At 40.7% G+C, this 15,446-nt stretch overlaps 1 protein-coding gene across 10 annotated transcripts in view; it reads right to left on the reverse strand.

Moving 5' to 3' along the window:
- Positions 1 to 15,446, reverse strand: part of RHBDD1 (rhomboid domain containing 1) — a 210,058-nt gene that overhangs the window by 112,834 nt on the left and 81,778 nt on the right. For 2 of the 10 annotated variants that reach the window (XM_086338150.1, XM_086338151.1), the window contains one exon: positions 13,821 to 14,789. The exons of the other annotated variants lie outside the window; for them this stretch is intronic. In XM_086338150.1, the coding sequence (XP_086194276.1) occupies positions 14,755 to 14,789 (35 nt within the window). In that variant the 3' untranslated portion in view covers positions 13,821 to 14,754. Of the gene's footprint in view, positions 1 to 13,820; positions 14,790 to 15,446 lie in introns of those variants that run through there. 10 annotated transcript variants of the gene reach the window in all.

A 15,446-nucleotide genomic window follows, 5' to 3' on the forward strand; every position in this document is an offset into this window, starting at 1 on the left:
TTCCATATATTCTAAAAATTACATAGAATTTAGAAATCTAGGTAACTACTAAATGGATGGTACTATTTGTACTTTCTTTTTTTTTTAATTAATTTTATTTTATTTTTAAACCTTACATAATTGTATTAGTTTTGCCAAATATCAAAATGAATCCACCACAGGTATACATGTGTTCCCCATCCTGGACCCTCCTCCCTCCTCCCTCCCCATACCACCCCTCTGGGTCGTCCCAGTGCACCAGCCCCAAGCATCCAGCATCGTGCATTGAACCTGGACTGGCATCTCGTACTTTCAATTAAAAAAATTTTTTTTTAAAAAAAGGTACCCTCTGTCGTCTTCTACAGCTAAAGAATGATATAGAGATAAATGGAAACGTCTCTCCTTTGTCCTCAAGGAGCTCCCCACGTGAAGGCCTGCACGCATCACAGGATGCTCATAACACAACCCTAATGCCTGCGCCCACATGGCTGTCTCAGTGTACGCACCCTCACCCCTGCCCCACTGGCTGTGCACTCTGGTTTATTTGGGGGTCCAGGCACCGATAATTTTTAAAAGCTCCTCAGATGATTCTGACGGGCAGCCAGGATTGAAAACCACCAAAATCTCTGAAACATCGTCTCGAGTTACTCAGTAACAGTACACTTGACCTTCCTTGTCTCATAGGCCTTAGATGGACCCATAGTCTTGCTGGATACCAATGGTGATTCTCTTTTTTCCAGAAATCAAGTGTGGTCACAAATACATTTAATTCTCCTTGATGTCAGTGAGCTGTACCTTTCATAAAAGTCCTCCATTTAATATCATCTTTTCTAACTTTCCACTGAAGTGGAAGATTCTGTCTATAGTTGGCTGAGTGTTAGCTGTGGGCTGGAAAATATCTGGGGATTTTATATTCCCTCCACTTTCACACGTCTCCATTGAAGGTTCTGGAAACACTCGACCATGAAATGTGTAGTAGAAATTCCCATAGGAAAGTTAACGTTGACCAAGAAGACATTAAAAAACCTCTATTTGGAAAACTTAATTTGAAACTTTTTGATAACTTTTTAATTTTTATTTAATTTTTGGCTGCTGGGTCTTCATCGCTGCTCGGGCTTTGCTCTAGCTGCAGCATGCAGGCATTTCATTGTGGTAGCTTCTCTTGTTGCAGAGCATGGGCTCTAGGGCACGCAGGCTCAGCAGTCTTGGTTCCCGGCCTTTAGAGCACAGGTTCAGTAGTTAATGGCACACGAACTTAGTGCTCTGTGGCATGTGGGATCTTCCTGGATCACGGACTGAATCCGTGTCTCCTGCATTGGCAGGTGGACTCTTTACCACTAAGCCACCAGGGAAGCCTGAAAGTTTTTGATGAATATTTTACAGAAAACTCTAGCTCATTATAATTTTTAATTTCATTCCTATGAGTATGAATACCAAGAAAAAGTTCATTAAGCCAGTAAAATACTAGTTGCATTTAGAATACTATTAATTATATTAATTATCAAGTAAAATAATATGACGGTGACCCTAGCAATACAATATGAAAGGCGAAACAATGTAATGATTAAGTAAATAGACTCTGGAACCAAGACTCCTTGGGCTCAAATCTCTGCTCTACGACCTAGCAGCTATGGGACCTCAGTTTGCCTCCCTTCAGCTTAGTCTCCTCTTCTCTGAAATGGGTAAATGGTAACACTTCATTTGCAGTTGTTGGATTGAGTGAACACACATGCACATACACACTCACATATATATGCAAGCATATGTCACTAAATAATGGTGCCCGGTGTGCTGGAACTCAAACTCCATCTCTCTCCTGTAACCCACACGTAGCAAAGTGGGCTTAAAACCCAGATTTCATCTTATTGCTACCCCCGCACTTGAGTCTCAGTGGTTTCCCCTGTATCCAAGGTCAAGTGCAAAACCCTTAAGCACAACATACTGGGTCTCTGACAGCCTGATTCTCACCCATTTGCCACTCTGGTCCGCACACTGAAAAATCCATTGCTGTTGCAACCACTGTAGTACCTACAGTGGGCCACCCTCTCATCTCAGGGTCTTTCCCCATGGTCCCCTCTCTCCTTTGGTCACACCCTTCCCTAACCTCTCATCACATTCAGGGGAAAATCAAAATCTTTAGATGGTCCATGGTCTGGAGCCCACTAATTCAAATTTAGGATAGATACCTTGACTGGCTCAAACTTTAGATATGATACATGTATTCACATGACAAAGCATGCTCACCCCCTAAATATTTGTCTGCCAGTCTTTAGGACAATCAAAGTGAAAGCAGTTGCTATGGTATCATTACATCCTCTCAAGAGGAAACCCTGTGAATCCTGAGTAAATAGGATCCTGTCTGTATACCTCTCTTATGTCTGCTGTAGGTGCAGTTTTTATTTTCATGTTAAACAGTTGTCTGTCTATTCATGTAACTAAAACAGCAGAGAAAGACACTCTTCTTAGAAAATACAAGTCTGGGTGTTTTTAAGGACAGTGCTCATTTGATCTCATTATTCTACCAGTTAATTGACAGGAAAGAATGTCCTAATAGCTCATTAACTCTGAAGATGTCCCCCTTATCTGGTGTCAAGGTCTGAGATACAGAGTGCACAGCAGCTGTACGACTGCTGCTGCTTTAAGAGGACAAAGCATTAGGTTCGCACAGTAGAAAAACAGCAGATGTTTTGATTTGGGTTTCAAACAATCCTATCTACACTATGGCAGAATTTGGTGGTGAGTTATTTTCCCCTCAGGCTAATAAGATGAACCACATGGCTGGTTAAACATTATTTTCTGGGGCCATCAGGGTTTTTCACAGCCACGCTTATGGAAATAATTCTTGGTTAGATTATAATCTGCCAAAATGGTGACCGGTTTGAAAGGCTCTCTGAGAAAGCACTCCTTGCTGCTCTTTCCCTTCTATGCATCCTCGTCCCTTACATGCAGGACTGTCTGCTCCTGCAGTAATGAGCGAAAGTGTAAGAGAAACAAGCCATCAACACGGGCACTGCTCAGTGACTACTCAGATCCCTTCCTCAAAGCATACAGTGAAATTATGCCATTTGCAGCAACACAGATGGATCGAGAGATTGTCATACTGACTGAAGTTTAAGTCAGACAGAGAAGGAGAAATATCTTATGGCATTCCTTATATGTGGAATCTAAAAAGAAATGCTACAAATAAACTTACAAAACAGAGAGAGATTCACTGACTTAGAGAACGAATTTATGGTTGTCAGAGGGGGAGGGATAGGGAGTTTGGGATGGGCATGTACACACTGCTGTATTTAGAATGGATAACCAATAAGGACCTACTGTATAGCACATGGAACTCTGCTCAGTGTTACGTGCCAGCCTGGATGGGAGGGGAGTTTGAAAGAGAATGGATCCATGTACACGTGTGGTTGAGTCCCTTCACTGTTCACCTGAAACTATCACAACATTGGTAATCAGTGACACCCCAATACAAAAGAAAAAGTTTAAAATTAAAATTAAAAAAGAAATCCAGAATCCAGAAAACAGCTATGCCCGTAAACCAAGAAACACGGTCTTCATGCCTTCCTGATGCATAAAACATTAAAATGATAATAATTAGCAAACAATTAGGGCTGCCGAGGGGGTAAGAAAACATTGTCGTAACCTGACAAGTGTCACAGTTATGCTCAAAATGATTCTCGCTGGGCCTGAGTGATCTAAGGCAGGGGCTCATTTTCCTCCTCAGCCCCACGTCTCACTAAAAAGCATCTTCCACACAATGGTGAATTACTTGGGGCTTAAAGTTTATCTCTGTCACAGCACAGTGTGCCAAAAGAAGGGCCTGCTAACCCCCAGAGACACAGCTCATTTAAAGTTATAATGAAGACAGCAGGTGTTCCATACAGATGTCACTTCTTTCTAGAAGACACTGATTAAACACTTTATCTCCCTTAATGTCGGTAGGCTAGGCTACATTTTATTTCGGCATCACCCCGAGCTCCTTTCAGTCTCACTGAGCTGAAAATTACAAAGTACTGGTTTTGGGTTGTTCTGTAGGGATTTGTAGGGAATCCTGAACACTATGATCTGAGAGTCAACTCCCACTGTTTCCTAGAAACACAAAAAGTGTATTTTGCGATACAAAAATTCTCTTCCACAGAAAGCATGCCAGACTCTCCCTTTCCTTGGCGACCCAAACTTCTGAGTGCCAGTCACTAGACACCTTCCACTGAGGTGATGCACAACTGATCTGAAAAAAAACACGCTTGGTAAAATATACGCAGCTTTAACTTTTGTAAACTGTAAAGTCAGATGGCAACACGTGGTGCTGTGGCTCCTGAAGGCTTCAATGAGACAGGATCCGGTGTGTTCTGGATCCCTTAATTTACAGGGCAACAGTGGAGAAACAGACATAGAGAATGGATTTATGGACATGGGAAGAGGGAAGGAGAGGGTGAGATGTATGGAAAGAGTAACATGGAAACTTACATTACCATATGTAAAATAGATAGCCAACTGGAATTTGCTGTATGGCTCAGGAAACTCAAACAGGGTCTCGGTATCAACCTAGAGGGGTGGGATGGGGAGGGAGATGGGAGGGAGGTTCAAAAGGGAGGGGATATATGTATACCTATGGCTGATTCATGTTGAGGTTTGACAGAAAACAGCAAAATTCTGCAAAGCAATTATCCTTCAATAAAAAAAATTAATTAAAGGAAAAAAAAATTACTGAAGCAGCCAGGGAGAGCTAGCTACTGGTAACTGAAGCCACTGTTCTTCATGCCCAGAGTATGTGGATACTTTCAGCCTGGAAGGATTGAAGGATAGATAAGAAACCAAAGAAGGAAATGAGCAAAAAGGAAAAGTGGAGACTGGATGTAGAGAAATCCTAGTTTGGATATCAGCTCTGCACCATCTCCCTCATCACTCTGATGGAGTAAGTAGCCCACAGAGGCTGGAGGTGAAGGCGTGAGGTGGAGTTTTCTCTGCATTCCTCTAAAAAAAACAGCCTGATGCCTTTAACAGAGTGGGACTGTGGATAACATCAAAGAAGAGGAAGGCCAATACTGCATATTTTTAGCAATGTGTAGATTTTCATAAAAGTTCTACGTGATTTTGCAGACATTTGAGAGAATGGCATGAAGTCAAAACAAGAAAGTAAGTCACCATAATCTTATTCCCGAGAAATAGGATGAGTGGCATTTTGCTAAATATTATTCCAATCTTTTTTATAGTACATTTAGTAGGTCTTACAAAAATAGATGTGTCTCTACTAAGAATACTGCTATATCCTGCTCATTTGACTCACTGTGAACCTGCTTCTCTTTTTAGTGGCTGAGTATTATTCTCGATCATGATTTATTTCACCTATTTCTCCTTTTGGGGCATGATTAGGCCATTTGCGATTTTTCTAAAGCAGATGATTACAATGTAATTTTAATCAGCTTAATATTTATAGTAATCTTAATAACGCTGCACAATTTTGGTCCTGTGTTACAACAAAAGTAGATTTAAATAACACAGATGTGACACAGGAAGACTGCTGGTCCCTAATTGAGATTCACGAAGATATATAAATACATATTATGCATGACTCTCACATCTGGCTCTCTATAACAAAGTACAACAGAATTATAAATAGTTTTGAATCCTTGGAGAACTGCCATGTGATGAAACTAGACCACTTTGAAAGCTATTTGTGATTCTGTAATAAATGGAAACCAACATATGACTCTTGATTTTTCTCACTAGCAAAACAACACAACAAAATGGATGAACACGTGCAACTCCAAGTGAGATTCAAGAGGCTGAGTAAAAGACAGTGAAAATTCTCACATGAATGATTCCTATTAACAAGAAGCTAGCTGCTGCTTAGTCGCTCAGCTGTGTCTGACTCTTTATAACCCCATGGACTGCAGCCCTCCAGGTTCCTCTGTCCATGGGGATTCTCCAGGCAAGAAGACCAGAGTAGGTTACCATACCCTCTCCTCCAGGGGATCTTCCCAACCAAGGGATCGAACCCAAGTCTCTTGCACTGCAGGCGAATTCTTTACTGCCTAAGCCACCAGGGAAGCCCAGCAAGAAACTAGAAGAATGTGTAAAATGTTGCTGTTTTTGTCTTGTGCTCAGTTGCTAAGTCGTGTCTGACTCTTTTTGATGCCATGGAACTGTAGCCTGCCAGGCTCCTCTGTTCATGGGATTTTCCAGGCAAGAATACTGGAGTGGGCTGCCATTTCCTCTTCTAGGGGATCTTCCCAACCTAGGGATCGAACTGTCTCCTTTATCTCCTGCATTGGCAGATGGTAGCTCAATGTAAAATTCTGATGTCTTAAGGCAAACTTGGTGCAAGCGCATTTATTCCTTTTTGTTACGAATCTTTTTCTAAAAAGAAAGCCATAGAAGAAAAATTGAATCCTATTTAAATGAACAGTGCAAATATCAATTCAAATGACATTAATTGAGCCCACGGTAAACACAATATTTTCAAACTCACATGCTATAGTTTTTGGTAGAAATGAATGACTGCCCAGAAGATTATTTATGACTGTCTATAGGAAGCACATTTTTTGGTGTGTGTTCTATTAGATACCTAATATGCAAGTTTCTTGCCATAAGAAGGGCATTCTTCTCCTATACAAACTATTGATTTCACAATTTTAAATTAATGTCAGGATTTCTTTTGCTTAAAAAAAAAATCAACCAAAGAACAAGGCCAATGATGTGAGGACAATAGTAAGAGAAATGTCACTGTCACTCTATAAATGATACTGTCTTTTTCAATTTAGCTGAGACTGTTCCATCGTGACCATGCCTACCTAAGAGTTTTCAGTGTTCTCATGTCAGGATGATTGCAACGGCCAATCCACCTCCAAGAACACAAACATAACTCCAGCTCAGCCATGCGGGCTGACTATGTGGAGGGCTACAGACAGATTCATGCTGGACTCTTCCGTATCTGAAAATTCACAGCAGCCCACAAGTGCTTTTTCTGAAGAGGCTGTGTTGGACAATGTAGAAAGTGCCCCGGCAAGGAATAGAGGAGTCTGGTCTTCTCATCTGTTGTCTGCCACTCAGCATGTGACCCTGGGCCTGGCAATTAACTTCTCTGTGCTCTGTTTCCCAATCTAAAACAATGATTACAATGACAAATGCTTATTTCATAGGGTTCTGTGTGGGGATGTGAACCTTCCTGGCACAGAATCATTAATGCTCATGGACCTGGGGAAACAATCACCAAAACATGTACAGCGGTTTCTTCTGGGTGCCTACCTTATGGGTAGCTGCAAGGATTCAATGTGAGTGGTTTTAATGTGGGTGGTGGAGTTATGAACTATTTTTTGTCTTTTCTTTTTGGTGATTTGTATTTTCCACAGTTAATATATTCTTTTCTAACCAGCATGACAACACTTGTCCAAATCCTAGAAGACCATAATAACTGAACTGAGGTACTCATCACCACCTGCCTCAGGCCCTCAGCAACACCCACCCTGGGACGTCTGGAATTCAGGTAGGACTTTGGGAGAAAGCTGGGAGTCCCTTTGCAGGCAGCCCAGAAGACAGATGTGGAAGCTAATTCAAGGCTCAGCTCTGCTCCCACCTGGATTCATAGGAGCACAAGGAAATGTGGATTCAATCTCGCGCCTTCCAGGAAGGTTCTGACTCCCAGGATCCTCATGCCTGGGGAAGCCGACCTACATCACACTGGCATCCCCAGGGCAGGCCACTGTCCACAGTTAACAGACACAGATATATACTGCGACAGGATTTAAGTCTCTTGACTTCTCCTAGTCTGCTTCCGCATTGGGTAAAATCAAGGGTCAGACAATGATGACCTTTAAGGTCACTCTCCGTGCCACTCGTGTTTGAAAATGGTATGGTCTTATATCATTCTCCATTACCTACTTTAAAAATAATTTAAGTAAATTAAGCAAAGGATTGACTTAAGAGGTCCCTCCCCAAGACTGCAGTTATGTACTTAAAATTATATGGTACAATTATATGGTATATGTTACAAGAAAGGCTCAAATTAAAAAAAAAAATTATTTAATTTTATTCATTAAAATATCAACTGCTGAGTCAATGAAACAAAGTCTAGGCCTTTAGCTCCAAAAAAAGAGAATTTGTTTTGTTTCCTATTTTAGTACAGATACACAGAATTAGAAAATTTTTCACACCTCCAATTGTTTGATTAATAAGAATGTAGAATCTACTATAATTTTAAAGCACTATTTGACAACTCTCTTCCTAATGAAAACATTTTATAGGAATGAAGAGTCTCTTAAACAGGCCTATAGTCTGATCTTATGAGACACTGAATATACCCATCAATAACTTTGGTATTAAAGACTGTACAGATTAAAAAAAGAAAAAAACTGTATAGATAACCTGAGTATCCAAATCATCATATTAATAAATTTGCTATTCTATAAAATTCTTACACAGCTTAAGGAATCACAGTTGTTGAATCACAGAATTTCATAGATGGATAAGTAAAGGGACTAACTCATTTTGAAAGTTACTTTATCTCTTTCCTAAATCTAATATATTGGGGTAGCTGAAGTGAAGTCACTTACATCTCCTATCATTCAGCAAAAAGAATAATACTTTTGGTTTGATAGCAAAGAAGACGACTTACTCATTTCTGTACCCTGTTATCACTCAACAACAGTATCACATATAGACAAGGGACTCAGAGAGGGACTCGCTAAGGAACAGAATGAACAGTCATCCGGAGCGAGGTGACAAATGCACCAGGCAACAGGCCTGCAACCACTAAGACCTGCTAGCCCCCAAAACAGGATGGAGAAGGTGTGGGTGGGCGGAACTACTTCATTAGAGTTTTGTTTATTGTTAAATCTACTCATTAGCATCTGAATACTGCTTTAAATAAATGGTGACTGGGGGGTAGGTGGCAAAGGAAAAATTATAAAATAATTCACAAAGAACTATTAATGTCAATTTCTCAATGTGTTTCAATTCCATGTATCATTATTTTTTTTTTTATTTTAGCAATGGCCAAGATATAGTTAATCTTTCTAAGTCTTAAACCTCAACAGAAGCCTGCTCCTTCCCAATAGCAACCTAAATAGAACCTTGGTCCACTTATTTTATTCTTTCTCTTCCTGACTGGGATATATTCACATGTTAGTTCACAGGTTTGAAAAAGCGTGTATTTATATTTCTTTACACGCACAATTTCACATCTAGCTACAGTCTCGAATACCAAACTTTACTCACTGAAATGAATATCTCTAATGTCGAGAGTAGGGAGTAAGAACCAGTAATCTAAAGGAAGCGTTCTGCAATGAAATTGCTTTTAGGAAATCTGGCAGATGGCACTTTTTCATTACAGAGAAAGTTTTCCTAGGGGAAAACACACCAAATTACTTAAAAAAAAAAAGTTAAGTGGTCACACAGAATGAGCTGTGCATCTCTGTCCTGGCCTCCAACACGCCTGCAAAGCCAAGCAGACCAGCCGTGAACATTTGCATACGTTAAAAATCACCAACTGCATTATGCCTGCATTGGGCCAGTGAAGAGTCATATAATCAAGCGACTAAAGAAGGTACCACCATCAAACGTATTTACATATCAATGTAGATTTGCCTTAGACAGTTGTGTGACTTTATCTTCCGATACAGAAATGATCTTTTATCCGTCAGCCCTGAGACCTAGATGACAAACGCGCCAATATTCCTGACACCTCTCAATGTCCCCATTTCTGGCTACGCCTGCCCTATTCAGTCCATTACCACAGAATAATGGAAAAGAAAGAAAACTCTGAAGGGGACCCACTTCAACTCTCTTATCAACCCACTCCAGTATTCTTGCCCGGAGAATCCCATGGACAGAGGAGCCTGACAGGCTACAGTCCATGGGATCACAAGAGTCGGACACGACTTAGTGACTAAACCACCACCACCACCATTATTAAAAAAAAAGAATAGCAATAATGCAAACGTCTGATTAGGTTCAGTGACATACATCTTAAGTAAAGTTAGTTCACTGAGGACTGACACTCAGACCACTGCAGTTCCAAGCCTCTTCTCTCATACCATGTGATGTACCATATGACGAAAGATTAAAAACATGTATGTAATTTACTCCATTTTTTCCAAAATTTTCTGTACAATAATAAACAAGACAAATGTCATTTGCATATACTTTGGTGCAGCTTCAATAAAAGGCAAAACAGACAACTCAGTTAAATTCTCTTTGTTTTTTCACTTACAATATACCTGAATTGATCCCTATGAATATAAATGCCTATAAAAAGGATTCAAAGATACTGTCAAGTGATCTTTGAGCAACAAAAGCCCTACATACTAATTTGGAACCTAGATACTCTTTTCCAATATAGCTCCCCTGGTTAATTTTACACGTGAAGACTTAGAGACAAAGCAGGAACCCATTTCAATCTAAAGCCAAGACCTTTGTATTATAGTTTATCCCACCATAGCTCCACATATGGCCAGCCAGTAACCCCAACTGTACAGTCTGGGGAGGGGGTGACAAAACTGCTTGATTTTCACAAGAGAGCCGGAGTGTGATTGTGGCCATTTGCCTTTCAGAGGAGTCTAGGAAAAGCAACACAAGTTACTCCACATGTCATGAGGATTTCCAGTTTTAACCAGTACACATGCTCCAGGCTGGCAGACAGAAGTTGAAAAGGACACAGCTTTGTACCCAGCCGCCAGCTGAACTTGGTGGCAGGCTATTTAAAAAAAAAAAAAAAAAGGCACAAATTATACATAGAAGGATGTGGGGGAGGGGGAGAGGAAAATGGAATGAGCTAATGTTCCTAGTTGGCATCTGCCTTTTGACTCAAAGAAAGAGATGGCTCTCATCCAGAATTTTTCTATTATTGTGGCATCAGCTGCCTCTTGGATTCGTTTATAAAAGCTGAGACTGCCAACAGAACAGGACAAGATTTTTGTTAATGGTAGTAAATGTGCAAAAAGCCTCTTGAAATAATAGGGATTTCGATATTTCTTCTACAAAGACTACTTTGGTATTATTCTTCCTGGCATGAGCTTTAGGACTTGTAATTATAGCCAGGTACACTGTTAGGAAATACGACAACAGCAAATTCTGAGGTTAAAAAGTTGCTACCTTGATTCTTTAATTTACTCTTCCAGTATATTGACCTAAAGAGAGGTCTGAAACTAATTTGGTGCTGGATGTTTCTTGCTGGACTGGCATTCCACCAAATGAATTTCCACTACTTGGCCCTTTCAAGTCCCAGTATTAATGGTGACTACTACGCTAACTTCTCTGAAAACTGGGAATCCAAGAAAAAGAATTAAGCGTTTACCCTGCCTTTTAAAACAAGCCTATAGATTCTACCTTCTTCATGAGGGAAAGATTTTCCTTCTTTTTTTTAAAAAAGCTGATAAATGTACTAAGATGATAAATTGAAACCCCCAATGAAGAATCAGAAACACTTCTGGTTTCCACTGGGGACATAGAAAACTGGAAAAAGCACCACTATCATCTTTAAGCATAAATTCTGCACAATTTGCAAATTAATATTCTGCCTGAACCTAAGAGAAAGGGACAGCAGTAGGGCAGTCAGCTAGACAGAAGTCCAAGATGTTACAGGAGCCCTTGTTTACCCAGGACAGGGTCTACTGGACGCTTACGAGAATTCAGCCAACACTGTTAACACATTGCTAAGGCAGAGCGACAGCTAGCAAGATTATATTCTTAGAATACATAACACAGAACACATGGGGCCTGCAATATAAAGGAATTCACACCCACTTTCAGGCTCTTCTCAGGACCTCCAGTGGTCCTTATAAAGACACAGGTGAGTTCAGAGCATGTGTCCTTTGTCCTCTGTCCTTCCTGGGATAGTCCTGAGGGACAGAACAGCAGCCACCGCAGGAAAGCCTGCCTGGATCTTTCCTCCCTACTGTCCCTAAGGAACAAAAGACTTAAGTGCCTGCAAGAAAGACAAAAACCAAGTTTCCCTTAGGGAAATAGTGAGAGCCTTCTGCAGCTTCGAAAAGGGAAGAGGAAGGAAAAAAAAAAAAAAACAACCACCCTCTAAACTGGAGGGTCAGGGATACTGAGAAGACCATGCCTCCAAACCAAGGGACACAATGACTCCCTGGACTGAGCCTTAATCAGAGCACACCCTACACCAGCCTCCCGCTGCTGCTGCTGCTGCTGCTAAGTCGCTTCAGTCGTGTCCGACTCTGTGCGACTCCATAGATGGCAGCCCACCAGGCTTCCCCGTCCCTGGGATTCTCCAGGCAAGAACACTGGAATGGGTTGCCAATTCCTTCTCCAATGCATGAAAGTGAAAAGTGAAAGTGAAGTCGCTCAGTCGTGTCCGACTCTAGCGACCCCATGGACTGCAGCCTACCAGGCTTCTACATCCATGGGATTTTCCAGGCAAAAGTACTGGAGTGGGGTGCAGTTGCCTTCTCCGACACCAGCCTCCCGCAGCCAGGCTAAAAAGCAGAGAGCAACAAGCAAATGGGGCTTCTCTGGTGGCTCAGAGGTAAAGGATTCGCCTGCAATGCAAGAGACCTGGGTTCAATACCTGGGTCAGGAACGAATAAAAGACTGATGCTGAAGCTCTGATGCTTTGGCCATCTGATGAGGAGAGTCAACTCATCAGAAAAGACCCTGATGCTGGGAAAGACTGAGTGCAGGAGGAGAAGAGGGCGACAAAGGATGAGACGGTTGGATGGCATCACCGACTTGACGGACGTGAGTTTGAGCAAGCTCCGGGAGATAGTGAAGGACGGCGAAGCCTGGTGTGCTGCAGTCCACGGGGTCACAAAGAGCTGGACACAACTGAGCGACTGAACAACAACGAGTAACAACAGTGTGCCACCCACTGGAGAAGGGGTGAGGGAGGGGACAGAGTACCTAACCCAGTTACAGCACAAAGATTTAAAAACGAAGTCCAAGTAGACACTGAGAAATACTCAGGCACATCAGCCCCCGCCCTAGAAACAAGGTAACGGCGGAGGAATTCAAAGCCGTTGGTACGCTGAGGGTAACCATATAGTACATATTGAATATTACAGTAATTCTACAAAATTCAAAATACAGTGCTCAATAGAACAAGTAGACAGATAATCCGCAAGGATTAGAAGACCTGGGCAACACTATCAACTCAATTAATTTAAATAACATTTGTAGAATACCCCACCCAACTAGAGCAGAAGACGCAGTCTTTTTGGGTACACATGGCACTTCACCAGGATGCACCAGAAACATCACAAACAGGAGATTTAACCTGGGAATGCAAACCTGCCTCAAGTTTGAAAATCAAAATTATTTAATATGTTATTAATAATAGATTGGGGCTTCCCTGGTGGCTCAGATGGTAAAGAATCTGCCTGCAATGCAGGAAACCCAGGTTTGATCCCTGGGTCAGAAAGATCCCCTGGAGAAGGGAATGGCAAACCCACTCAAGTATTCTTGCCTGGAGAATTCCAAGGACAGAGTTTGAAAATCAAAATTATTTACTATGTTATTAATAATAAACTAAAGAACAAAAAGTATATAATGATCTCAACAAACACAGAATTAAAAATACTATTATTAATAACACACTGTGCCTGCATGTAGTGTCCAGCTCTTTGTGACCTCATGGACTGTGGCTTGATACGCTACTCTGTCCATGGATTTTTCCAGGCAAGAACACTGGAATGGGTTGCCCTTCCCTTCTCCAGGGGATCTTCCCAACAGAGGGATCAATCCCATTTGTCCTGTGTCTCCTCTATTCGCAGGCAGATTCTTCACCACTGAGCCACCTGGGAAGCCCCTACAGCACATCTCCTGTCTTAAAAAGAAACAAAAAAAAGAAACAGGTGTAAGTTTAAGAAAATATATGGAGGGTCTGTATGTTTCAAAGTTTTTAATGGCATTTAAAAAGATGATTACAACATAATAATGAATGAAAAAAAATAAGGTTCAAAACAAATGTACCTACCATAATGGTCAACGGTTATAAAATAAACCAAATATTTTTCTATAGGAAATAAAGGTAAGAAATAATAAAGCCCGTTTTAAAAAATGTCTCCTTGGCGTCTCACTCTTAGTAAGACAGACATGAATATTTTAAGGGAAATAAAGTTGAAATTAATATAAACAATTTGCAAAGTGATTTCCTTTGCTGTCACCCATTACTGTACATATACGCACTTTAAGACATCAGTTCAGAACAGTTTCATTGGAACTAGTTCCATACGCTCTTAAAAACATTCATTGAAAATGAAGTTCTGTGGTCAAGTAAGTTTAGGAAAACATTAATTTCATAAATTGGTTTCTTAATTGCAGAACTAAGAATTGTCAGTATTGTCATTCTGGATTTTCAAGAGATAAATTGCAGGGTAAAGTTTGCAGTTTCTCACCTTTATTTGAGTGAGTGAGACAGGCAGAATGAAAAGGAAAGAGAGGAGAGAGCTGTTTTCAGCTAAAAATTGAAAGTAAGTTGCAGACTTATTACTTTGCTTCCAAATACTTCAGTGGATATCTCCCAAGAATAAGGGACCTTCTGTTACTTATCCATAATACCACTGTCACCTCAAAGAAAGTTAGTCCAATTCCCAAATAACATCTGACACAAAGTCCAAATACAAAGTTTCTGTTTCCTCAGAAAAGGTCTCTTTATAGGAATCAGTTTTTCAAGGTGCTGTGTTATGTTTGATTGTTACTTCCTTTTAATATAAAAATCACATCTTGCTTTCTTTCTGACATTGATTTTTTTCCAGGAGACCAGTGTCACTAAACTGTAGAAACCTCATGTTTTGTATGATGTCTTGACTTTTTCCTCTATTCCATGTATTTCCTGTATATGGGCCTTTCCTCTGGAAGATGAAACATTTTTAGTAAGAATATGTCATAGTCGATGCTGTGTTCCTCATATGGCGTCGCATCAGGAGACATACACTATCAGGCCATCCCATAATAATGCTGCCAAATTTGATCGCTGGGATCAGGTGATGACTCCTAAGTCTCCCTGCTTCCCTATTAACACATCCTCTAGGAAGTGACCCTTGATCACCATGTAAATGACCCTTTTCTTTTTCTTTTTCTTTTTTTGGTGGGGGGAGTATAGCTAACTTACAATGTTGAGTTAGCTTCAGGTGTACAGCAAAGTGAATCAGTTATAACAATGTTCCATTTCTAAACAAGACCCAAAGTGAATCCGTTGCAACAATGTTCCATTTCTAAATAAGACCTTTTCACTAATGATTTTTATAGTGTTTGTTTGCAAGACTACCAGTTATTTCATTGGGTTTCTTGCTAATTTCTATTTACATCTTTTAAAACTCCTTTTTAGGAAAATGTTCTCTTTGTGGGATACAGTTAGGTGAGTTTTGACAAACACAAAGAGTAGTGTATCCATCACAACAACCAAGATACAGAATAGTGCCATCACTCCAAAAATCCCCTCCTGTTGTCTCTCTATGGTACTAAAGTTTTGTACAAAGTCCAGGCTTAGTAGCTTTGCTCTGACTTCC

The sequence above is a fragment of the Bos grunniens genome, chromosome 2, assembly GCF_055505025.1.
Source record: "Bos grunniens cultivar Pamir isolate PY7600 chromosome 2, Bosgru_T2T1.0, whole genome shotgun sequence".
NCBI lineage: Eukaryota > Metazoa > Chordata > Mammalia > Artiodactyla > Bovidae > Bos > Bos grunniens.